Genomic DNA, 27031 nt, shown 5'->3' with positions numbered 1-27031 from the left:
TAGGAATTTTATCCATGAATTTTCTGATACCGTAACATATTTTGTTAACAATATGCAAATTAGATACTGTATATAATTCTTCAGTACCAGAATTTCATATTGAATGTTTTAAAAAATGAGAATAAGCATTCAAACAATCTGCAAACTGCTTCTAAGAAAAACATTTATAATGTAAGATAAAGGTCTAATAATGTTTAACCTTTAAAGAAAAGCAAATTAACATTAATCATGAAAAATAATTCTTTTTTTTAACAATTATTCCTTTGGATGTTCACATCTACAGCAGTTGAAAGTTTGAAGAGAGGGCAAAGATCACAGAGAAAGGCTTTCATTGCTTTGGCATTTAAGGAAATCTTTCAAAAAGTATTTTCTCATGCTCATAAAATAATAAATAGAAATGTAATATTAAATTACATCATGCAAAACCTCAACATTCAATTATTTTAAAGTACAAATTAATAGCAACATTGCTCCCTAGAAATGGTAAAAACGTATTATTTGCATGGCATTGTAGACAAGAATAATCTCCATCTTATTCTTCCAGAACACTTGGATGCAAATCTGTTCCCCTGTTCACTCATGTCCTAATGACTCAAATACTTTATACACTTAGAACAAGATCCAATTTTTAGCTTATAAATGTCCAGACAAAAAGAACTTCATTGATATAGGTCTACAGTATAAGTTTAGGCCATAAATAATGCAATAATTCATGATATAATTGTGCTACAATTTAGCTTCATCATTGCAATTTTTTACCTGACAACATGAAGACTATCTCAGGCAATGATTCTCAAGAAAAAGAAGATACCATTTTCCTGAATTGAAATAAAATAATGAATTCACTGTAATAGGACAACAAGAAAAAACAATCTAAACTATTAGCTTTTAAATTTATTCATTTACCAAGCATCAGGGCTATTATCCAACTTAATTCTAGGTACTCTTGTGAGGATGCTATATGTGTAGGTGGGCACATGGGTGTGTGTGTGTGTACATGCATGTACATGTATATGTGTATTTTAATTTAAATTTATTGGAAAAGCAGGTTTACAGAGAGGAGGAGATACAGAGAGAAATATCTTCCATCCACTGGTTTACTTCCTAAAGGGCCACAACTGCTGGAGCTGGGCTGATCCAAAGTCAGGGGCCAAGAGCTTCTTTTGGGTCTCCCGCACAGGTACAGGGTCCCAAGTCTTTGGGTCACCCTTGACTGCTTTTCCCAGGCCACAAGCAGGAAGCTGGATGGGAAGTGGAGCAGCTGGGTCATGAATCAGCGCACCTACGGGATGCTGGCGCTGGCAGTTAGAGGCTTAGTCAGTTGAACCATTGCGCTCTCTATTTGTGTAGTTGTAAAAGTTCTTTATCAGAAGTTCTTTTTATCTTTGCTGTAAGTTAATTTTCACCTTTAAAATACATTACTAATCTCAGAAAATATCTAATACCTTATATATATGGTCACTCCAACTGTACACACACACACACACACACACACACACACACACACACATCTGTGATTTCACCGTTTTTGCCCATGTAGGATTAAAAAAAAAAGGTAGCACTTAAGTGTTTTGCTTTCATACAAAGCAAACCAAGGATGGATCAAATAACATCATTTCAAATATTGTTTTAAATACATATCAGCTTTTACTACAGATATAAAGTATCTGTTTATCCACTATCACTTTCCTTGCTTCTTTGGCAAAAATCACATTTTATCAAGGACCATAATTATTTATAAACTTCTTATCTCTATCTTCCCACTATTATTATAAACTTTAACAAAATATTTTGACCAGATTTGCAGCATGAGCTGCTTGAACATGATCAAAAAGGGAAGTGGTAGCATCCTAGGAGCAAAAGATAGGACACAGGATGAAAAATAAAACAAACTGTACCTTTTGTCCCACCCACCTTCCTCCACACTTCAACCCTCCCCACACTAACTGGAGGTCCACATGTGTTTGCATCCCTCTCAACTATGGAAACAATATTAAATATAAAACTTAAAGAATCAAATCTCAAATCTTAAAAAAAAAAAAAGAATGTGGTCAGTTTCTTGGAATTCATACTCTCCCTAACAAACTCAGGAACCCAGAGCCCATAGTAATTAAGCCTACTTTCAGCTTCTCTCACACCTCCTTTTTAACAAGTGGCCTTTTCTGCCAAAAAGCATCATGCCTGAGGCTCTTAATCAAAGCAGCAGAGGGATTTCAATGGGAGATGTTGAAGATCAAAAGGATGTGCTAAGGAATTAGAACCTGATATACTCCTTCCACTTTATTTCTGCGGCAGTAGGTGTTCTATGGATTCAATTATCTCACTGTGGGGCTAATACGCATACCGAGAATCGTTCTTTATTTTTTCTTCCAAATTTTACTCATGACTCGGGCCCACATCCTGGCACATTTCTATAACCATAGAATAATGAAGGTATGCACAAACCTATCAGATAAAGTTCTGGTTTGCAGGCATTGTAATTAATAATTCCAGGATTGTTTATGGATAATTTTGAGTAAATTTAGGTTCCAAACTGTACCTTAAATTAATTGTTCATAAAATCTGATAGTAATTTCTCATCTGATAATTACTACGGTGAAAATATCAAATTAGGTAGAGGTTTTACGATCCAGATGATTTCCGTTTTGTAATAAGCAACAAAATGGGGATAAAAATTACATTTGTTTTGCATTATGTTTTTAATAAATTCAATTTCCCTGAAAAACATGCTTTTAGCCAGAAATCTTGCCATAGACACTTGACAAAAATATTCTGATCCTAACATTTCCAAAATGAGCTTTCATAATATTGTACACTCAGAAGTGACTCATGTATATCTTTTCATTAAAATATCAGCCCATATGATGCTATCATAGCAATATTAAATGAGCATGAGAAACATGTTTAATTACTTATAATGAGGTTAGCGTAGTTACCTAAAATAATTAAGAATGAGAATTATCACACAAAATAATTTGTCCAAGAGGATGAAAATACAATTATGCTGTTTACAATGATTTTTAAACTCATATTGCTCTAGAAAATGCCAGATTACGGCATCAAAATATCAAAGCAAATTCCATTTACAATGAATGCAATCACTCAGAAGTACTCACAAGGACCTTTGCAAATATTGAAATACATATTTATTGACTATTTGCAGGATTTTGAAAAAAATCTAAAAGAAAGTTAATATCTGTAGCATGTAATTTCTCTCTCTCACAGACACACCAGTCACTTTAACACATTAGAGCCGAACAAAAGAAAACGAAAATTTTTAAATCAAAACACATCACCTTTTATGTAGTCTTCTTGTTCACTAAAAAAAAAAAATCTCCATTTTTAACATCTCTGAGTTAAGCAGTACCACAAAAGTCGGATTGCTGAGAATCAAGCTTCGGATACAGCTTGCACCTGTATAATTATTTCACTGCCTCTAACTTCTCTGAGTCAAGCAGCACAACACAAGTATATCTTCTCATTACTAAAGGAGGGGAAAAATGTCTCTGCTTTCTAAACAAATGCAAGAATAAATATTAGACATTATTTACAAGTAACTGGTAAAATGGTAGAAATTATTCTTGAATCAGAATATAGAGTAGTTCTGAGTACTTGAAGCCTTGAGCACGGTTAAATACATTTATTGGTAGACTCTGTTACCTACAGACCTTTGTCAATAAGCTCTCCATCTTGTTTTATACTTGTTATCCTTGCTGCTTCACAGAAAGGTGCTAAGGACAAGGAAAACAGGGGCCCAGCGCAATAGCATAGTGGTTAAAGTCCTCATCTTGCATGCCTAGGATCCCATATGGGTACCAGTTCTAATCCCGGCAGCCCTGCTTCCCATCCAGCTCCCTGCTTGTGGCCTGGGAAAGCAGCTAAGGATGGCCCAAAGCTTTGGGACCCTGCACCTGTGTAGGAGACCTGGAAGAAACTCCTGGCTCCTGGCTTCGGATTGGCTTAGGTCTAGCCATTGCGGTCACTTGGGGAGTGAACCATCAGACGGAGGCTCTTCCTCTCTGTCTCTCCTCCTCTATGTATATCTGCCTTTCCAATAAAAATTAAATAAATCTTTAAAAAAATAAATAAAATAAGGAAAACAGTAATTAATAATTCCATGTCCCAATTCTCAGTTTTCATACTATCTAAACATAAATTATGAATTTTTATTACCAGAAAAAAATGCTTTGCCCATCTTTAAAAAAAATTTTTTTAATGTATTTATTTTTATTTATTTGAAAGGCAGAGAGAAAGAAACAGGTTGAAAGAAATCTTTCACTTGCTGATTCACTCTCCAGATGCCTACAATAGGGTCTGGAGTTGTGGCACACCATAATTAACTGCCACTTGTAATGCCAGCATCCCTTAGGAACACTGCTTCAACTTCTGGATGCTCCACTTTTGATTCACTTGTGCTGTCACTATGCACAGCCAAGCACAGGAAGATGGCCCAAATATTTGGGCCCCTTCTACCCATGTGGTAGAACCAGATGGTTTTCCTCGCTCCTGGCTTTGGCCTTGCCCCAGCTGTTGTGGCCATCTGGAGAGAAAGATCACCAGATGGAAGTTATCTCTCTCTTACACACGTATGTATATGAGAGTGTTCTCGCTCCATAAAATAAACTAATTAAAAATGCTTGCAACAGTTATTGCTGGGCCAGGACAAAGGGGGAAACAGAATTCAATCTGGATTTCTCACACTGGTAGCAGGGATCCTAGTAGTTGAGCCATCACCAATTGCTTCCTGGAATATGCATTACCAAGAAGCCACAATTAGCAGCGCTGAAACTTGAACACTAGCACTCCAATATGGGATGTGGGAATCTCAAATGGTATCTTAAGTGCTGTGCCAAACTCCGGCTCCAATTATTTAAAATATATTTATTTATTTATTTGAAAGAGGTGGTGGGAAGGGAAAGAAAGCGAGAGGGGGAAGAGGGAAGGAAGAGAGAGTGTGTATGACAAATTGAGAGCTATCTTGTGCTGGTTCACTCCCCAAATGCTTGCATCAATCAACCAGGGATGAACGAGGCCAAAGGTAGGATCTGGGAATTCAGCCATTTTGTCCGATATGGGTGGTGGGAACCTGAGCCAATCATTAGAGACATCATCACTGCCTTCTGGAGTCTGTGCTGGCTATAAGCCAAAGTAAAGAGCCAAAGCTAGACACCAATTGCAAACACTCTGATATGTGGTTGGGGCATCCACACAGTAGGCTAAATGCCCACTTCCACAGTTATTGAGAAAAGAGTTCACACACAGATATTTACATAACCATGTACATTGTAGCATTTTTCACAACAGCCAACAGGTACAAACCAACCAAGATTCCGTGAGCAGATGAATGGATAAGCAAAATGTATTACAAACATAAAATAGAATCATATTTGTTCTGAAAAAGTATACTCTGACACATACTACAACATGGATGAATCTGAAGACATGTAAAATTCAACAAGCCAAATAATGATATATATTGTATGATTCCACTGACGTGAGGAATCTGGAATAGTAAATTCACTGATACATGAAATAGATTTGTGTTTGTCAGGTATTGGAACATGGGAGTTAGTGATTAATGAATATGGAGTTTTACTAGTGGAAAATCAAAAAGTTCAGGGAGGGCCTGGCTATCCTAATGGCTGAATCCTCACCTTGTAAGTGCCTGGATCCCATATGGGCAATGGTTCATATCCCGACTGTTCCACTTCCCCTCCAGCTCCCTGCCTGTGGCCTGGGAAAGCAGTAGAAGATGGCCCAAAGTCTTGGGACCCTGCACCCATGTGGAATACCCGGGGAAAGCTCCTGGCTCCTGGCTTTGGATCAGCTCAGCTTCAGCCACTGCAGTCATTGGGGGAGTGAACCAGTGGATGGAAGCCCTTTCTCGCTGTCTCTCCTTCTCTTTATGTAAAATCCGGCTTTCCAATAAAAATTAAAAAAAAAAAGAAAAGAAAAAGAAAGTGAATCTATGTCAGCAGCCTTTGATTTCACTGTTTGTTCTACTTTCTCCATCCTTAAGATCTTAACCCCTAAGTGATTTTGTTTTTTTTTTTTACTTCAGACCAGACACCAAATTCATGGATTGTTCCAATTGAAATTTTAGAAATCTGGCCTATGCAGCCAAGGAATAGTACTTCATATTATATGCTGGTCTATTTTGGTAATAACCATTATCTTCTTACATAAAATTAATCCATAGGAATTTTATCCTATACAACCCTGGATTATATTTTTTCTATACATATTTTCTATAATCCTATCTATAGATTTTTTAGAATCTTAAATAATGTTTCAAAAATATCATAATTTCTAACCATCAATGCTTAATGATTATTGACCTATGATTTATAAAATTTGCAATAATTTGTTTTCAAGGTCCTTTGATTTCATGGCAAAGACAGAAAATAAATTACCAAGAAGTAATTTTTTTCTTATCTTAAATATTGTATTTAAGCGTGTAGACTTCACAGTCATTTAGACTGGGTTTGAATCCTGGTCCTAACACTTCCTAAGTATGTGAGGGGGTAATTTAAACTCTATAACCTCAGTTTATTATTTGTAAAATGTGGCTATTTATAGTAAGAATCATAGTGAGGAGTATGCATAGTAAGCTCCTCAGTAATGTCTTATATTCAGTGAATTTTACATAAATTAATAGCAACAACATAACATGTGGCAATGTTAAGCACACCTAAACACAGTATTCAACTGAATAACAATACTGCATCTATTAAAAAGGACTCCTTTCATTGATTTTAATGTAAAAAAGAATTGTACTTTTTAAAACTTGTTTTCTTTGTCTTAATCTCTTCCCAATAACTTGTCTCTTACTATCATGTTAAACAAAATAAGTCAAAGTTGAGAGAAAACTACGAATGTGCATGTGTGTTATACCTATAAACATAAAACACACCCTCTCCAATGTGCTATATACAATTTCAGGAAGTGGTACAGAAACATTAGAAAGAAGTTGAAAAGTAAACAGGAAGAGCCACACACTAACATGAGGGTTAGAAAGTAAAAGAATTGCAGGCAAATTTCCAAGTTCTACTATTGGAACAAATCATTCAGTATCACATTACTATCACAAAAATATATTGTAATTCTTCAGATAATATGCTATGAGATGAATTCACAAGTCCAGAAAATGTAGCTATTTTTGTCCCTTGTTGTCAGTGTGTAGGCAAAAGAATTTAATATATTTAAACAAAGCCAAGTTACTATGATAATTGCCATTACTGAAGAATTCCCATTTGATAATGGGTTTTCTGCCACAATTTCACTAGAAAGCACAGAGAGTTTCTATATTATTACTATACAATCACAAAATAAAACTTAAATGAAATACTGTTCTATTCAAAAGGTGTTCCTGAGAACACCATGGGCATATGACACGAGGAAAGGCTTTAGTTAAGGGAGTTGAACTCTGGAAAATGCTGCCTTTCTTTCTTTCTCAGAGATTGATAATGCCATCAATGGAAAAGGTTCTGAGAAGTCCTATGATACACAGAGCTGTTTACAGTTTTAATCAGTGTTTCCCAAACTCATCTAGCTATAGAATTGTTTTCCTCAAGCAACATCAAAGAATTTATGTTACTGATTTTTTTAAATGAAAACCATTTGCTTTAGTTAGTATGTGGCTAGTTATTCACAAAAGTTCTCAAAACAGCCATTGTATTTCATGTTAAAGAATCTAACTCTAGATTACCATTTATAGTATCTTTAGAAAGATTTTATTTTCTGAGTACCTCCTAAGACCCCGGACAAGCCTATCTGTGTTTAATGAAGTCCAAACATCCAGTTTCTAATAGCTGAGAAAAGCAAAACACAGATGTGATTTCTATTCTCTGCCTTTTTTTTCTGGGCATCATTGGAAGCTGAGAAAATGTTGCATGACGAGCTACTGCATATCTTCAAATATGAGAACACTAATCTCAGTGACAGCGATTTTCATCAGTTGGTGCTCTGAGTCTTCACTTATGCAATTGCACAGTGAAACAATGAATGTTCCACGACATTAACTCCGAAGCAGAGTAGTGATTATTAACTATTTTACGGTTGAAGGTTAAGCAACTTGTCCCAAGCAGCAATAGTTAGGAGGGACCAATTTCCTTTGGACAGACTGTGTATCTTACAATTATAGAAACTGTATCAGATAATCATCCTAAAAGATGAACAAAAACAGGAAATTCTTTTGCTAAAAGCTTATTATTTAAGGAATTTTCTTCTTTTGAAATAATTTTGGAACACAATTTGCTAGAATTCTAAACCTGAACAAGAAAAATCAGATGGTATGGTGGAAAACTTTTTGTGAGTTTAGAAATCAAGAACAAATTCTTAACAACTGTAATGAGGCATTCATTACTTTGTCCTTGTGTTAGATGAAACAAAATGAGCAAGCTACAATCAATCCTGGTTGTGAAATGTGAATGTGAATGATTATGCTGTCAGACTGTGGCATCACTTTCTTTCTAGGCTCTCCCTCCAATTTCAAAAGTACATAAAAGCAGAACATTTAGCTTGAAAAAGACATCAAGTATTTTTAAAAGGTCTAACAGCAAAGAAATGATGACTATTGTTATAGAAATCATATAATTTGAGCATTTGGTCACTGATTTTCAAATTAAATAAAATTATATCCACTGGAAGAAGAAAAACAAAACACTTCAGAACAGTTATGGAAGGATACATCAATCTGCTCATAGCATTTTACATTATGACAGTATATACAAATAACATTATATCAGAGATAAGGTAAATGGTCAATGAGAAAGAAAAAGCTGGTATGAAAAGAGTAACAAGGTAGTTAAGTAAGGAATTAAAGTAGCAAATTCAAGTTTCACAGATTTTTGAATGTAGAAGCAGAGGTAACAAAAATTGGTCTTCACCTGGTAAGTGTGTACTCCCTGAGTCCTGAATGCAAATTCATGGCAGAAAAAGTACCTATGCATCCACGCAATCTTTTGTCTCGACCAATCTTCCATGTTACAAACAGTGGGCTGTAATGGGAGATAAAAATAGGGTAAATCAGTCAATGCAATTCAAGCAAGTATTTACTGAGAATTTACCATACGCCGGGTTAGGTGTCTGAGATATAAAGACCAAAGGACAGGTCCCACAGTGGCTCAGTGTAGCCCAATGCGACACCACTGAGCAAAGAGTATACTACACGGCACTGAGTGTGTGCTGTTAGGCACCACAATAAATGTTTTAAATAAATTATTTGTGTTAATCTGCATCAACTCTGGAAGGTTGAGACTAACATGCCTTTTTATTGCTGAGAAAGTTCCACATTATACATGTAAAGAAGTAAGCATTTCAACCTGGGCAATCTTTACTATCAAGTTTTAACCATTCTAGAATCCTCACCTAAACCTCAAGTTAATGACTGACGCATAACTTGAATTTTAAAACCAGACAAAAAGCAAATAATTTCAATACTTCCTGAAAATACCATGGAAATATGTGAAATGTGCTTTGAGGGATATAAGGATACTTAAAACTCGGTCACTGCTCTCTAGGACTCAGTATAGGAGGCAAGCAAGTTCACAGTCAACAGAAGGCAAAAGAAAATCAACACAAAAAATAAATATTTGAAAGTAAATAAATACTGGATAAATAAAGGAGAGAATAAACACTATAAACTATATCCAAAATGTCATAAATAACCTATTGGGATAGAAGGTAACTACATCAAGCTCAATAATCTCCCACTTGGCCTAGAAAATTACGCAGGGTTTGGGAAGGTAAAGGACAACAGGAAACAGGAAACATTAACAAAACAATAATACCCTGAAACCAGAAAATGTATTGTCTATAAGCTCTTGAGCAGCAAAGAACAAAGCATAAATTATAACAACATGCATCAAGAATAATATGCTTTTTAAATTATATTTTGACAATCTTTACATAGTCAATTAGGGTAAAAAGGTTCAAGGGCTTATAGGAAAGTGGGTAAGATTATTATTTCCATATTGTTTCCTTCATGTTTAAAGGGGAGTATTAAGGAAGAAGGCCCACCCAATTTCCCACAAGAATAATATGTTTTAAAAGAAGCTTATTACTGTAGATGTTTGGACTCAGCATCAAACCAAGGACAAGCTCAATGTCTAAGTGTAGAAGCAACTATGCTCTAATTGGAAGTAATTTATACCTCAGTTTTTATGAAATAAATTGATTTGCACATCTTAGGACTTTCGCAAAGAGACAAATAACCAAATATTAGAAATGATCTGTATGAATATTCACAGCAATACAAGTGTATTTTTGCTTTCTCCAAACTTAAATTTTAGGGGGACATATTACTTTTTTTTTTTTACAATGCATTGGTGAATTGGATAACACATTTTGAAATACTCTAGGCAGTCACTGGCAATTAAGTGTAATGATATCCCATTCAAGCACTTAAATCATTCACCTCACACACTTAAATTATGCTAAGTATTGACTAGTTGCCATAATGACCAAGAGGTTCCAAAATAAATAACTTACATAAGCCATAGAGCAATATTAAGAGTTACCTTTTTCCAAGGTATAGTATAGTATAGTATAGTATAGTATAGTATAGTATAGTATAGTATAGTATAAGGTCTAGTATAACTTAAAAAAAAACCGTCTTAAGTATAAGGCCAAGTTTTTGTCATCAGTAGAATTTAAGTGCTTGATTACCTATACTAAAGGTAGTAAAATCAGAAGGTAAAGGCCAGGTTTTCTTCTTTCTACATCATATGTACCAAACAACCTACTACTTGAGACAGTAATCCAATGTTCCACTTAGAAATCTTTCACTAATTGTTAAAAAATTGATCAGGGAGACAAGAATTAGATAGAATTATTTTCTCACCAAGTCTTGCATTACATTACTGACACTAGTATGCTAAAATTCACACACTATCTTTAAAAATGAAGGCCACCTATTACTGTTCACTTTCTAACTTTCTAGAGTCAATATCAGCAACCATTTCTCTGGACAGTAACGTATCAATTCTTTCTCACAATAATGGCCATACATAGTATATCCTTGTATGCAAACTCCTTTGGCAGCCTCAGAATGCAGAGAAGCACACTGTAATATGTGTAATAACATGTCTTTAAAATACCATGGTGACTTCTTCAAAACACAGAAATATTACTATCTCGTATTCTGCAGCAGTAACTTGAGTTAACCTGAAAGTGTGAGTGAATCCATTTCCTATCAAAAACATCAGAACTGAAAGTCATTTAAAAGTACTTCATATTGAATTCTCTTATCTGCCCTACCAAAATATGAATATATGCATACATTTTATTTACTATAATGTAACCGTATCAGTAAAAGTAATCATGGAAAATGTAAAGTATAAATAGAAAAATACACAAACTACACAGTATATGATGAAACATTGTGGGGGACATTCAAATGCAGGGTAGAGGAAAATTCCTGTAATTTCTTAGAATACTATACTATTGTTGAAGAGGGAACGATGTTCAGGACTTAGAGTGCAAAAGGGTAAGCTACTTTTGGCAAGGCAGCATGGTGAACAATGGCACTACAAAATAAGCAAGGACATGGTGATAGAAAAGTTCACAGCATATCCAGGGCACAGGAGGCAATGTGATACTCCTGGTAATTACTACGGTCTCTTCCAGATTCAATATTTTTTGAATCTTAGGCACGGCTGAATATGTATTCTCAAGAGCCTTCAATAGAGGTACAGCAGGGACCAATATTGTGGCACAGTGGGTTAAGCTACCATTGGAAGACAATAACATCACACATCAAGAGTACTGGTTTGAGTCCCATCTGCTCTACTTTTGATCCAGCTTCCTGCTAATGCACCTGAGAAGGCAGTGGATGATAGTCCATGTACTTGGGCCACCCATGGGAAAGACTGCGTTGGAACTCCTGGTCCAGGTTTCAGTCATGCCCAGCCCTGACTGTTGCAGCCATTTGGGGAGTGAATCAGTAGATGGACTATATTTCTCTATCTGCCCTACTCCAACATCACTCTACCTTTCAAATAAATGAATAAACAAACAAATCTCAAAGAGGAGGTTAATAAGATGCAGGATCATCTATACTTTCCCTTTTCTTCATTTGTCCCAGGTAACACACCAATTCTGAAGGCTGAGATAGCAGGTAGTATCTACTTCAAAGATGGGAGTGCCATCCTACAACTCTTGATGAGGACAGATGTCTAAAGATGGAAACCCACCAGGCTTTTAGACATACACCACAACCATTCCCCATAAAATCAGAACTCTTGAGTTCTCATTTTCAATGCTCACCAAGTGTTTTATAAAGAATGCATACGCAGAACCAAAAACTATCAAAATACTCAAAAGCAACATTTAATAAGGAAAAGAATCCAAGAAGTTCTGCATTTTAAAATAGAATGAAACAGAATAAACATTGCTGAATACAACAGATTGCATTTTGTGGGTGACAATTACTTCATGCAGAGCAATGACTACAGGGGAATTCAATATGTATCAGCTTTAAAAAGTAACACAAATTTTTTGTTCACCCAACACACAAAGACATAGGCAATTTCAATCTAATGTGGTATTTAAACATGTGCATGTTGTCAAGAGGATCTAACACATCAGCATAATCACAGATCAAAGCAGAAAAAGAATGTTAAGCCTGTTGAGAGGAGTTTTTCTCAGTGACAAGAAAATAACTAAAATAGTTCATAGTAAGACAAAGATTGAATGATTTTGGAAAATGCTTTTGCCATATGGTTTGAGGCCACCTACATACATTGAAAAAAAATACTACAAACTAGAAAAGTGCTCAAAATAAGATGAACTATTAATGGAAACGTCTGCTGAGTAACCAGATATAACTTTTTAAGGAATTTTCCTACCTTCTGAACATTCTGTACCACTATGTTCAAAGCAACCTTTGAAGAAAAGCAAATTCTCCATTTTACCAAATCTGTAGACAGAAACAGCAAGTAACTATCTGATCAAGGTGAACCTTCTCTGCCAAATAGCAGCCAATAATGTCAGGTCAACAGTGGCTCTTAGGGAAATGTACATAAATGGAATCAGCAAAACAATAAACAGCAATGCAGAACTGCAGAGTACACTCCACCCTTGTCCACATTGTCTGCCACTTTCTATGCCCCCTTTTAAGAGACTATTTCATTGATATAAGTAAAAACAGATTATAAATATGTTTGTGTGAGTGAAGAACAACTAAAATAGATGGAAAAGGTGTATTTACTTAATATTTACTTTAGATACTTTCTCCTGCAGTAACATGAAAAAAAAAAGAATTTTAAAAAAGATCAACTTACACTCTTGCAAGCTTCTACTCTGTGGCAATTTGCTCTTCCTCAGAATTACAATGAAATACATTAGTGTTACTATTAACAATATATTAACTTCTACCATCATGATAATAATTTGCTGTTTCAGGGGTTCCTGACATGGTTACTTATACTGAAGGTACATTTAGGAAAAGAGAGAAGCCCTCATCTATAATCAAAGAACAGTTTGTAACTTATACTAGAATTTATTAGCAATTCTGCTAAAAAAAATCCCACTATAATACTCATAACATTCAACTAAGCTCAATACCAAATTCTCTGGGAAAGATTAAAGAAAAATAAAAATGGTGATATCATCTGTCATTAGTTTAAAAGCTTTCACTTCCTATTTCAACTGAAAAAAAAAACTGCATTTCATTGTTAAACCATAAAAGCTAAAATGGATCTAATATGTTTAAACAACTTAGTTCAGGCTTTAATAGTAAAATACTATATAGTGAGTGCTCTGAACAATAGAAATTTGTTTTCCTATTGTTCTAGAGAAAAGAACGTTCAAGATTAAGTTTATGGAAGGGTTCACTTGCTGGTAAGAGCTCTGTTCTGAGCTCTTGTTGGTTGTCATTTTGTCCTTTCAAACCTTTTCCTGTGAAGAGACACAGGGAAGGAGTGACAGGACTAGCAACCTGGCAACTGTCTTTGTAAGGCTGCTAATCCTACTGGATCAGAGGCTCATCAATAAGACTGATTTAACCTTAATTACTCCTGTATAAAGCAAGTCAAACATATTTGTGATTATAAATCCCACAGGGGACTAGGGTTTGAACACACAAATTTAAGGATAGCAGAATTTAGTCTATAACATATCCCTAACAAAAACCTTAGTACATAAAGTTTATATAATAATATATCTAAGCTCATTAGCTAAAGCAGCTTATAATAGATGATACTTTTCCTTTTCATTTTACAAGTGAAGAACAAAGATGTCCAGGGAGTTAAATGCTCATACTGGTTGGTGTTAGAATCTAGCAAGTTCTATAATTTTAATATCAACTTTATAATTTTTTCCTACCAAACCCAGACATCTTTCCAAAGACCAGAGAGCAGGAAAAGAGTATTAAAGTCATACAGTACCACAAAGGTGAGCATAAACACAAATATCTTCCTCCTCCTATTTCCAGAAGGACTGACACAAAGAGGAAAGGGGAAAAAGGGGCGGGGGGAGGGAAGGGGAGAGGAGAAGCATAAGAAAAACAGATGGAAGAAATTGAGAAAATGGGAGAACTGGAAAACCTGGATCAGCCTAGAAACACTAGCCCCAGGTTTTTATATGATTCTCATTTTGGAAGCCCCCAGCAAATTCAACCTTTTTTGGTAGATTCTTAACACTTTTTCTTTCCCTCTCTCACTACCCAGCTGGTATTAATTTGATGTTGGATTAAATAATTCATGTTATAAAATAAATAATGCTTAACTCTTCCTGATAATTTGAAGTTCAAATTGATCAGAAAAGCAGAAATTTAGAAAGAATTAATCTTGGAAGAAACAGGGTAGAAAAGGCAAGCTAAGGATGAATTTTATACTTTTTCTAGTCCACACTGATTTTTGACTGGAAGTGAAGAAAATATACTGCCAAGCTCTTAAGTTTCTTAACTTAGTGTAAGTGAAACTAAGAAAATCAGAAAAGGTAGGCATAAAAGTTTCAGAATGATTCATATTCTGGATGTTTTTTATTGTTACTATTTTCCAGGATACAGTTTTGTAGGTTTGGGAATTCCTTCTCACACTCCCCTTCCTCCCTCCCACCATTTTCCCCCCACAATATTACCTTACAGTAGTCCTTCAATACCACAAGTTTAACATTCTGCTATTTAAGCACATCATGGCACTGTAGATATAGGCAAAAGCAGAAAATCAAGTATCGTACTTTCAAGGAATATTTAGGTATTTCATTGGCAACCCTCCTTTTATTCTGGAGTAGAGACACATACTGCAATACATTTTCACTTCCCAGAATACTAGTCTCCTTTACACAGTTCTAGGAGAATTCATGTATATGCTTGTTTATCTATATATCTATTTGGTTTTTTTATTTTGCATGAAGGTGGTCTTATAGCAGATCAAACATATATTTGTCCTTTGGGGACTGACTCATTTCAATGAGCATGGTGGTCTACTGGGTAGGATTTCATTCTTTTTATTGGCTGTGTGGCATATCATGGAGTAGATGTTTTACAGTTTCTTTACCCATTCCTCATTTTGATGGGCATCTGAGTTATATCCACGTCTTTGCTATTGTGGACTATGCTGCTATAAATACAGAGTTACAGGTTACTAACTTGGATGAAAATTTCACTTTATTTGGATATAATATATTCCCATGAGTGGGATAAAAAAGTCATATAGATGAATTTTCAGGTGTCTGAGCACTCTCCATACTGACTTCCATAGTGGCTGCACTAGCCTACACTCCTACTAAGGGTGTACTAGGGTACCTTTTCCCCACATTCACATCAGCAGGTGTTCTTAATAGACTTCTGAATGTAGATCACTCTCACTGGACTTAGGTGGGACCTCAATGTGTTTTACACTTGCATTTCCCTGACAGCTAAGGAGCCTAAGTATTTTTGGTATGTCTATTAACCACAAAAAATTTCCTATTATCCTTAATTCAGTTTAAGCCAAGATAAGAAAAACAGAAGAGGTAGATATAAAAGTTTTAAAGTGATTCATACACCTGATGCTTAGATTTTTTTTTTTAAATGATTCATTCCAGAGCGTCTAGGGTTTATCTTCCTCCCTCCCTAATCCCCCTTCTCCCTTCTCCCCGACTCCACCATATTATTACAGTAGTATAGTTCTTCACAGAGACATAAGTCCATCATTCTACTCTTTAAGTGTATGCTGACATTATGGGCATGGCCAATAGCAGAGAGTCAAGTTGTATTTAACAATTTCATTGGGAGTCCATCTTTGATTTGGAAGTAGAAATGCACACTGCATTGTATACTCACATCTGGATAAGATAGTCCCTATTACACAGTTACTATATATCCTGTTGAATGAAAAGCCACAAAACAAAATCAACAGGAGGAAAAAGAGGAAATTTACAATATGAGATTAAATAACATGCTACTGAATGACCAATGTGTTGCTGAAGAAATGAAAATCAAAACCCTTCTTGAAGAAAACAATGTTACTCTATGACATATGAGTGAAGAAATTAAGAAAAAAAAGCCTTTGAAATGAAAATAAAAATTTCAAACCCCCTGAGACACAGCAAAAACAGTACTGAAAGGGCTACTGAGTTTATATTTTGCTACTGAGTTTATATATGGTTGCCTTATACCAGAGAGAACATATGACATTTGCACTTCGGGATTGATTTATTTCACTGAGCACAGTGGTCTCTAGTTGGGACCATCTGGTTGCAAGTGATAAAATCTCATGCTTTTTAATGGTTGAGTAGTATTCCATAGAGTGGATTCACAAAAGTTTCTTTATCCACTACTCTCCTGAAGGGCATCTGGTTGTTTTCATGTCTCCACTACTATAGATTGTGCTGCTGTACATACAGGATTACAGGCCCCTTTCTCATATGTAGATTTCATTTCCTTAGGATATATTTCCATAAGTAGGATGGCTGGGTCATCAATTTCCAGCTCTCTTAGCACTCTCCATACTGACTCGCACAGTGGTTGTACTAGCCTACACTCCCACCAACAGTGGAGTGTACCTTTCTCTCCACATCTACACCAGTAGGTGTTGTTAGCAGAGACTGAATGCAGGTCAATCTCACTGGAGTTAGGCAGAACCTCAATATGGTTTCCATGTGTACTTCCCTCAAAGCTAGGGAGCTTGAGCATTTTTTCATGCCTGCTAGCCACCCAAATTTGTTCTTTTGAAAAATGTCTGTTCATTTCCTTCACTCATTGCTTCACAGTGTTGCTTGTTTTTGCAATTGTTGAGCTTCTTTCTTTTTTAAAATACCATTATAGACTTTCACAAAACCTTGTATTAGTACTTCCACTTGATTACATATGTCAGATGGTCAAGGAATGCGTAACACTTTGAACAAAATAATGGAAATAACTAAGGATTTCACTTTTTAAATTTTTGTATATCTTACCTCTTAGGTAATGACTGCTTACTATCTCATCTTCCCAAGAGAACGCACTTTAAGTAGAAACACAGAAGATGAGAAATAAATACGATAATTGATTTAAGTGTTAGTGTAAACAGAGACAGTCACCCAGTCTCTTCATTCTAGATTTTTATCTTGTTTCTCATTCCAAAGATATCTGATGTAACATGCCAGCTTAATAAGACCTACAATAAAACTGATATATGTTTTTCACATGTTTTCTGAGCTTAGAAAAGTAACTGTTTTGATTTAAGGGTCCTTTTATTAGATAACTTGCTCTCAGTGGAGAAAGGACCTGGAAAGACTCAGGTTTATGGCAAGAATTCAACAGGATCTTCTCATTAGAGAAGAAAGAGGACAGGCAGAATTGAGGAGCAAAGTAGTCAACTGAGACCTCTTCCTCTCTCTCTTTTCTCTCTCTCTTTTTTTTTTTTTTTTTGGCCTATCAGAAAACAGTTCACTTCTCAAGAACCTCTCCCACAATATATCCAAGAGGTCAAGGTATCTTAAGGATGGAATTTATAGCCTTACCTCTACACAATACGTCTGTCTAGATATCAAACTTAGTGACTTATAACTGATGAAATCACCCTTTTAAGTGTAAAAGTCAATGGATTTTGACATATGTATACATATATGTAACCTGCTATTATGGTGCACAACGTTTTCATCACCCTGAAGGTTTCTTATGCCTCTGGGCAATCAATTCTCTCCACACAGTCCTGGAACCTTGCCAACTAGAATCTGCAAAATTTCTTAAAAATGGGATCATGCAGTATGTGGTCCTTCACGTCAGTCTCCTTTCCTTTAAGCATAATGTTTTTGCTATTCACTCATGTTGTTAGACGTTTTTTGGTTTGTTTGTTTGCCAAATAATGCTGCACTAAATAGAAATATAATTGTCTATTCAACTATTGATAGTTTTGTGGGTTGCTTCCTGTCTGGGCTATTATAAATAAAGCTGTTGTAACAATAGGAGTACTGAGTATGAGTTCAAGGCTTTTTAACAGTTTATTGACATATAGTTCATATACACAGAACTGCATACACTTAATGTGTACAATTTGATGAGTTTGGACATATGCTAACAACAGCAATGTCATCACTACAAGCAATAGGTGTATCCAATATTGCTTGTTTCTTTGTTTTGTGATAACAATGCTTAATATGAGATCAATCCTTTAAATAATATTTGAAGTTTACAATGCTTAATTGTTATCTGCAGGCATTACAGAATACAGATCTTTAGAGTTTCCTCATTTTGTACATCTGAAACATATGTTCAAGGCACTGGACAACCCCAATCCTTCTACTTCAGTCCCCAGTAAATATTTTCTACTATAATAGTTTTACTGTTACAGACCTTTAACATAAGAGAATCCGTTCAGTATTTGTCCTATGACTGGATTCTTTCTTTTAGCATAACATCATTGATATGCATCATTATTTCAAACAGCAAGATGTCTTTCCTTTATGTGGCTAAAATATATTCCATTCATTATATGTGTTAACACATTTTCTTCATCAATTCATCTGGTAATAAACATTTGGGTTATTTCCATATCTTGGCTACTGCAAACAGTATTGCAACAAACATGACACTGGATCTTTCCAATATCCTGATTTCAATTCTGCATATATCAGAAATCTTCATTCTGTTCTAAATAACTGCTATATAATTTTATATTTTCACTGATGGTATTCAAGGGTCTCAATATCTCAGTCTTATAGAATGAGGTAGGGAGAAATCTATCCCCTATGAATCTGGTTTACTTGAGCTTACATACTTGACAGAATTCACCACTGCAGTCATGGAACCTATTGTTTTAATTGTGTGATGTATCTTAATTATAAATTTAATTCCTTTAATAAATATAAGGCTACTCACAACAGGTACTTAAAAGTCAATTTTGGTAAATTGTACATTTCATGGAATACTGTCATTTCATCAAAGTGATAGAATTTACTGGCATAAAGTCACTCAAAATATTATCCTTCTAAAATCTGAAGTTATGCCTACTTTTTCATTTCAAATTTTGCTAATTTTTGTGAATTTGTATCTTTTTCTTTTGTTAATTTAGCTACAGATTTCCAGAGAGAGGTGTTTTTGAGTTTTCAAATTGTTTTTCTTATTTTACTGATTCCTAAATTTCTAGTATTTCTCTTCTTTGCAATTTATTCTTTTTCTAGCTTCTGAAGACAGAATTTCATGGATTGCAGGTCAAATTTCTTCTGAACCTATTTCCTTCTAAGCAAAGGTGAACTGCATCTCACAAATTTTGTTATATTTTTTATCATCAGTTAAAATATTTTCAAATTCCCCTTGTGATTTCTTCTTTCACCTATGATTTATTTAGAGGTATATCGGGGGGGGGTGGATTTTCCAGGTATCTTTTTGCTACTGATTTCTAATTTAACTCCACTTTGATCAGAGAGCATAGATTACATAATTTTCAACTTCATTAGAGGCTCCTTTTGTGGTTCAGAACAAACATTCTTATTGAATGTGCCAACTGAATGCAAAAAGAAAATCAGTGTTAGGTGGCATCTGGCAATGTTTGGTGTTTCAGTTCAGTTGCTTGGTAGTGTTGATCAGGCTTTCTAACTCCTCACCGTGTGTTTTTTTTTTTAATTTATTATTAATTACTGAGTAAAAGTCCAGAAATATTCAACCTTACTTATGGTTTTGTCTCCTTATTTCGCCACCTGTATCTTTCCCTGTGAATCTTTAGGCTCTTGTTTGCAACATGCATATTTAGGACTGTCAGTTTCTTGATGAACTGACCACCATATGGAAAGGCCCTTCACAGTCCTGCTCATTCTGTTGTCCTGAAGTCTCACTCTGGATTTCTTTCAGCTAGATTGCATGATACATCTTCTTCTTTTTCATTTGACCTACCTATGTCTTCATGCTTTAAAAAGGTTTTGTGTATACAGCATACAGTTGGTACTAGTATTTTTACGCAATTTCTTAATTGGATTACTGAGATTATATATGTTTATTGTAACTACCTGATATGGTTGGGTCTATTTTTTGCCATTTTTACATTTGGTGTTTGTTATATTGTCTAAACATTCTCTACTTCTCTTGTTCTATCTTCTTTGGGATTAAATGAATATTTACATTAGTATGTTGTCACCATTATTAACTTACTATGCCTTTTTTAGATGCTGCTCTAGGTTGTACAAAATTTATTTTTTAAGAATTTATTTTATTTTCATTGGTAAGTCAGATATACAGAGAGAAAGAGAGAAAGATCTGCTGTCCAATAATTCACTCCCCAAGTAGCTGCAATGACAGGAGCTGTGCCAATCCAAAATCAGGAGCCAGGAGCCTCTTCCAGGTCTCCCATGTGGGTGCAGGGTCCCAAGGCTTTGGGCCAACCTTGACTGCTTTCCCACGTTAAAAGCAGAGAGCTGGATGGGAAGAGGGACCACTGGGGTTAGAACCGGTGCCCATATGAGATTCCAGCATGTGCAAGGCAAGGACTTTAGTCACTAGGCTACTGCGCCAGGCCCCAAAGCACATTTTTAACTTCTTGACATACGCCTTCAAATAACATTATATCAATCCTTACATAATGTAAAATATTTATCCAATTGGGTCTATTATCATTCCTTTCACTCTATATACCAGTAAATGCCATAATAAATTATTAGTTTTTTTAAAAAATCACTTAAATTTCAAAAGACTTTTTTTAAAATTAATTACATATTGCACTATGTGACACAGTTTTACAGGCACTGGGATTCCCCTCACCCCTCCCCAAACCCTCCCCCCATGGTGGATTCCTCCACCTTGTTGCATTACCACAGTTCAAATTCAGTTGAGATTCTTTCATTGGAAGCATTTACCAAGCATAAAGTCCAGCATCTTATTGTCCAGATAAGTTCAACAGTTTCTTGGGGAGACCATCTCTGGTCTGAAGGTAGAACCGGCAGAGTATCACCCCAATCAATTAAAAGCCCCAACTTAACATCAGCAACAACTTACAACATTATGGCATTAATGGACATGGTATTGACTAACCAATATGTTAATAGGAAAATGCAGGTTCTTATCTACATCCTGTGACTTCTTCGTAGACATTTCAATTTTGGTTTATAATCAACCGGGTTCTATATACCTCAAAATGGCTATAGATTACTATTCAGCTGTCTTGTGTCTATTTTCATTTTAGTATTTAGCAATTTATAGCGCTGAAGCATTATTTTGCTGAGCCTGGTTGTTTTTCGGGTGGTCTGAACTGGTTTATAACAGGACATGTGTCAACAGTTTAGATGCAGAACATTTTTAGGGGGCAGAGAAATCCTCAATACTCCAGTGAGGAGTAACTGATCTTTGTGTCCCACCTATTGAGGCATGAGTTTAAAGACATTTTAAAACAACAGAAAAAGAGCTATATTTTCACCAAACCTCATCACACTCTTCATTATTTCTGTAGCAATACAAGCTATCATTTTCCTTTAACCTGAAGAACTTCCTTTATTATTATTCAGGTCTTCTGGTGACAATTTTTTACTTATTTGTGAAAAAATGCTTTTCAACATCATTTCTTTTTACATCCATTTTTTAAAAAGATTTATTTTATTTTTATTGGAAAGGCAGATATACAGAGAGGAGAGACAGAGAGGAAGCTCTTCTGTCCGATGATTCACTCCCCAAGTGAGCGCAACGGCCGATGCTATGCCGATCCCAAGCCAGGAGCCTCTTCCGGGTCTCCCACACGGGTGCAGGGTCCCAAAGCTTTGGGCCGTCCTCGACTGCTTTCCCGGGCCACAGGCAAGAAGCTGGATGGGAAGTGGGGCCACCGAGATTAGAACCAGCGCCCATATGGGATCCTGGGTGTGCAAGGCGAGGACCTTAACCACTGTGCCATCGCAGCGGGCCCTTTATATCCATTTTTAAAAAAAATATTTTCGTTGGATATGAACTTTGAGGTTGGCGTAGGTACTGTAGTGCAGTGGATTAAGCCACAACTTGGGAAGTATGTATCCCATATCAGAGTGCTGCCTTGAGTCCTGACCATTCCACTTTCAATCATGTTTCCTGCTAAGTAATGCATCTGGGAGGTAGAAAATGATGGTTCAAACACTTAGGACCTCCACCCATGAGTCCTAGATTGAGTTCTGGGCTACTGACATTACCTTGGCTCAATCCTGAATGTTGCAGGCATTTAGGAGTGAATGGATATGTCTCACTGTCCCTTTCAAATAAAACTATAAAAATTTTAAAAGTTTTACACATGGAAATTGTCTCAGTATTTTAAAGATGTTACTCCATTGACTTCTGGCTTTCATAATTTGATGAGACATATATGGTTTTTATCTTTGTTCATCTATATGTAATATGCTACTTTTCTCCAGCTTTTAAAATGTTCTGCTACTTGGGCCTGGCACAGTTACCTTGTTGCTAAAGTCCTTGCCTTGCACACGCCAGGATCCCATATGGGCAGTGGTTCTAATCCTGGCTGCCCTGCTTCCCATCCAGCTCCCTGCTTGTGGCCTGGGAAAGCAGTCAAGGACGGCCCAAGGCCTTGAGACCCTGCATCCACAAGGGAGACCTGGAAGAGGCTCCTGGCTCCTGATTTGGATCAGTGCAGCTCTGGGCACTGCAGCCACTTGGGGAGTGAATCAATGGACAGAAGACCTTCTTCTCTGTCTCTCCTCCTCTCTGTATATCTGACTTGCCAATGAAAATAAAATAAATCTTAAAAAAAAAAAAGTTCCGCCACTGGTCACCGACAATTGGATTATGTCTTAGTGTGGTTTTCTTTGTAGTTTCCCTGTTTGGGAGTCATTGAGCTCCTTGGACCTATACAGTTACAACTCTCATTCCATCTAGGAAATGTCTACCCATGATTTCTTCAACCATTTTTCTGCCTATTCCTCTTGTATGGGTTTCCAATTATATGTATGTTAGCTGGCTTGATATTGTCTCACAGTTCACAGAGAGCTCTCTTTTTCCTATTCTGTTGCAGGTTGGATAATTCCTATTGTTAAGTAATTAAATTCATTAATTTTTTTCTACAGTATCTAATTTACTATTCATCACATGTGGTTAATTTTTCATTTCATATAGCAGTTTTCAATTATGATTATTTATATCTTCCATTTGCTCATTACATTAATGCATTTCTTTCAATTGTTCACCGCTGTTATACAGCCATTGCCTGCTAATTCTATAACCGTAAGTTGTAGCTACATTTCTATTGACTTGTTCCTGGTTATACATCACATTATGGAACACATGATGCCAAATTTTTAGATACTAAATATTGTGATCATTATACTTGTATTGTTGAGTATTCACGTTTTGATAGCTTCCTTCAAAGACTGTTAACATTTGTTGTGTGACCCTGTGTGCAATATAAGGCTTCACAACTATTACTATAAGACCTCAAATTTCCCTATATTCTGTGTTAGCTCCAGTAAGTTTTGTACTTATAGTCCCAATAAGTTCTATTTATGTTCCTTTTTTCTCTTAGCCTCATCACTTGATACATACACAGATTCATTTTCAGCCAAAGATAAAGAGGACATCCATGAAGATTTCTGAAACTCTTTTGCTGAGTAGCTCCCTCTCTCCAATGTGTTGCTTTACAAATTCTTATCACCTAGACTTTCCTGATGCCTTATTTCTGTCACATTAACTCAGCAAGACAGTAGCCTCTGCTTGCATTCTTCCTCACAACGCCTTGGTCTACAAATGGCCTGCAAACAAAAAGCCAGGGTGACGTTACGGCTCATTTCATATCTTCCCTTTCTCTCGGAGACCATAGCCCTGTGTTCCCTGCTGCCAAAGATTTAAAAAATGTTGTTTCTCACATACACACACACACACACACACACACACACACACACACACACACACACACATATATATTTTAGAGTTTCCAGTTGTTTACAGGGAAAGGAGGTAAAAAGGTATAAACCCAGAACCAGTCATTCTTTCATGGATAGAGCTGAAGTCTCAGAGTCTTTTAACCCTGAGTCACTTTAAGGGTCAACCTCTGTGGGAGGTTTCATATATTAAATGTGGAAAAGCTTGCCACAAATAATAGAAAACTGCTGCCAACAGGAAAATGGTTCCGGAAGCAGACAGCAAAAAGGACAGATCTTTTCAGCTTTGACAGGTGGTGAACTCTTAGAGAATATGAAGTGACTCAACCAATTTCAGGGGTGACACAGTGCTCAGAACCCAAAGGTTAGAGATGTCACTCTCAAAAAAAATTCATATAAAGGACTCTAAAGTCCAAAGTAATGAAACAAAAAGTCAAAGCAGTCAGGTAGAAACTGAACTTGACAAATGTGTCAGTGCCAGTCACACTGTTATTTCCTTCTTTAAGACGTGCCAAAAATATCTCAGTCCTCTATTTTTTTCTTTACAAGTAAAAACAAATGTAAATGCATTCCAAACATCCTTGTTTATGAACACCTAAAAAATGTAAGGAAGTTATTAACAATTGTGAATTATGTGTGAGGCATGTGTGCTTTGTTATTGCTATTTTTTAAGGTAAAGGGGGTATACTTCAGCCAACAATGATTTAAACACTCTAACAGCACAGTTTTCTACCTCTGTTATTTACCCTAGTCTCACTAGGACCAATCTTGCAATAACAAGGACATACCTATCAAATCATCATTGCTTAATCAAAAAAAAAAATCCTACAATTAAAGAACTCATATATTCAAAGGTCTTTCACCACACAACAGATAGGTATGTTATGTACCATTAAAATATATCAAAAATTTATTCTAAGAGAATTCTCCACTAACACATTAGGTAATGCTATGATAGCTCAATGTTCAGAAAGCAAAATGAACTACTAGTATGGGAAATACAGAAGTACGTTTCCACAGAAAATTTGGGTAACACTAAGTAACACAGGTCAGAATCCTAGGAGAGAGAAGGAAGATCCATGAATTATACTGAATGAAAATCTGAGGGAAGGTAGTGAAATTATACAATAGCCGTGAAGCAGTGAAGCAAGGGTAACTGTTCACCTATAAAGCCCCCTTCCTACCCTTCTCTCAGGCGGTTCAATGCAACTGCCTACTTCAAAGTCTGCAACTTTGTAAACAAATGAAACAGAAACTAAACAAAGGGACCAAACCTGCGAAGATAAGGCAGCAGCAGCCATACCAACAAGTACTTGCACAAAACTTCCTAGGGATATTTAAATGCTTTGGGTTTAAAAGCCTCCAGTTGAATTACCAGGTACAGGGCAGGACACAAATCAGCCAAAGGTGCTGTATACAGAATGCAAATGATGGTAGCCCACTCTGTTTCATGGTATCAATACAAAAAGAAAGCTAAATCTGCTACCTCAGCTAAAAGCTCATCCCCAAATGTTAAGCTTTCCCCAGTTTTGCCTCGAGTCCTCTTTTTTAAAACCAGAAAAACAGTACCACAAATGTCTGCTTTTTCAATAAGTCCCACGCACAAACAATATTTTATTTGAAACTAAAGCTCTAGATCAGAAATGCACGTATGGAGCCTCATATCCAATCCAGCTTCTTTATATAGTAGTGAAAACAAAGACCAAGGGAAGTGTAACTTCCTACAGGGACAACCTCTCCCATCTGTTCCTGCCATTAAATACTAATCAAATTGAAGATGCGGGTCTCTGAACTGAACATGTCTCAGACTGACAAAATAAACCTTTGTATTTGGAGAGTGTATCAGTGACTAGCTTCAGGCTTTCAAACTCACCGAGTGTCTTTCTTCATTCTGCCAATGCAAACATTCCAAAAAAGACCAGTTCTTCAAAGAAATGAAATTGAGCAATGTTCAAATTTTTGTAATTAGTTTTGAAGAGCAGATGATCAGCTAAATGCAAATTGTGTTCTGAAAATATTGTAATGTAAAATATAAAACTGCCAAATGATTGTTTTAGATAAAATAATTCTCATATTGGGCTATAACACTGTATAGTACATGTGTCTAACCTGACAGCTGATTCAATAAAAGGTTGCTATTATTTTCACCCAAACTTCTCTGGGAAGATCAGTTTGAAAAAGAGAAATCTGGATTACAGAGTTTTGAAGGAAACAAATGTAGTTTACTACTTTGGGGGCCAATCCTCCTCCCTGTCTACTAAGTGGTACTTTATAAATTAGCTAAAAAGTAGATGAGTGTAACTTTGAATGAATACAGCAACTTTTCATATGTAAAGGGAAGCTTTTATAACTAGAACGAAGCCAACCTTCATTTCATCCAATCCACATCAATGATCACCAATTCCACACACGGAAGAGGAAAATATGACTGGAAAACAATTAACAAAATTTCTACTGCTAAATATCTGGAAAATTTTTGAAATGATTTCAAAGCATAAAATGAAAATTATCAGATAATAACGCAGAATCTTCATTTTAAAACCGTAATTGTACCAAAAAATTTTTTAAAAACCTAAAGGAGCATTTTACAAATTATCATAATACATATATGTGTAATAGCTAATGTTTAACAAATAGAACAGAGATTTTTAAAGCAAGCGTTTATATGTCCTCCAAACAGTCTTACATGGTAGACACTGTTGTTCTACACTTTAAAGATAGGGGAACTGAAGATGGCAGAAAGAGCACTGATTAGTCAGTGGTTACACAGCTTTAAATAGTGGGGCCATGA

At 35.8% G+C, this 27031-nt stretch overlaps 1 protein-coding gene across 3 annotated transcripts in view; it reads right to left on the bottom strand.

Moving 5' to 3' along the window:
• Window positions 1-27031, bottom strand: part of AMMECR1 (AMMECR nuclear protein 1) — a 122449-nt gene that overhangs the window by 53078 nt on the left and 42340 nt on the right. For 2 of the 3 annotated variants that reach the window (XR_005885826.1, XM_040999735.1), the window contains exon 2: window positions 8889-8999. The exons of the other annotated variant lie outside the window; for it this stretch is intronic. Coding sequence is in view for 1 of the 2 variants with exons in the window: in XM_040999735.1 (XP_040855669.1) it covers window positions 8889-8999 (111 nt within the window). In the remaining variant the exon portion in view is untranslated. The remainder of the gene's footprint in view (window positions 1-8888; window positions 9000-27031) is intronic. 3 annotated transcript variants of the gene reach the window in all.

This window comes from Ochotona curzoniae, unplaced genomic scaffold (genome assembly GCF_017591425.1).
Source record: "Ochotona curzoniae isolate NIBS_2020 unplaced genomic scaffold, NIBS_Ocur_1.0 scaffold_1852, whole genome shotgun sequence".
NCBI lineage: Eukaryota > Metazoa > Chordata > Mammalia > Lagomorpha > Ochotonidae > Ochotona > Ochotona curzoniae.
This window is presented reverse-complemented; position numbering and strand designations above follow the sequence as displayed.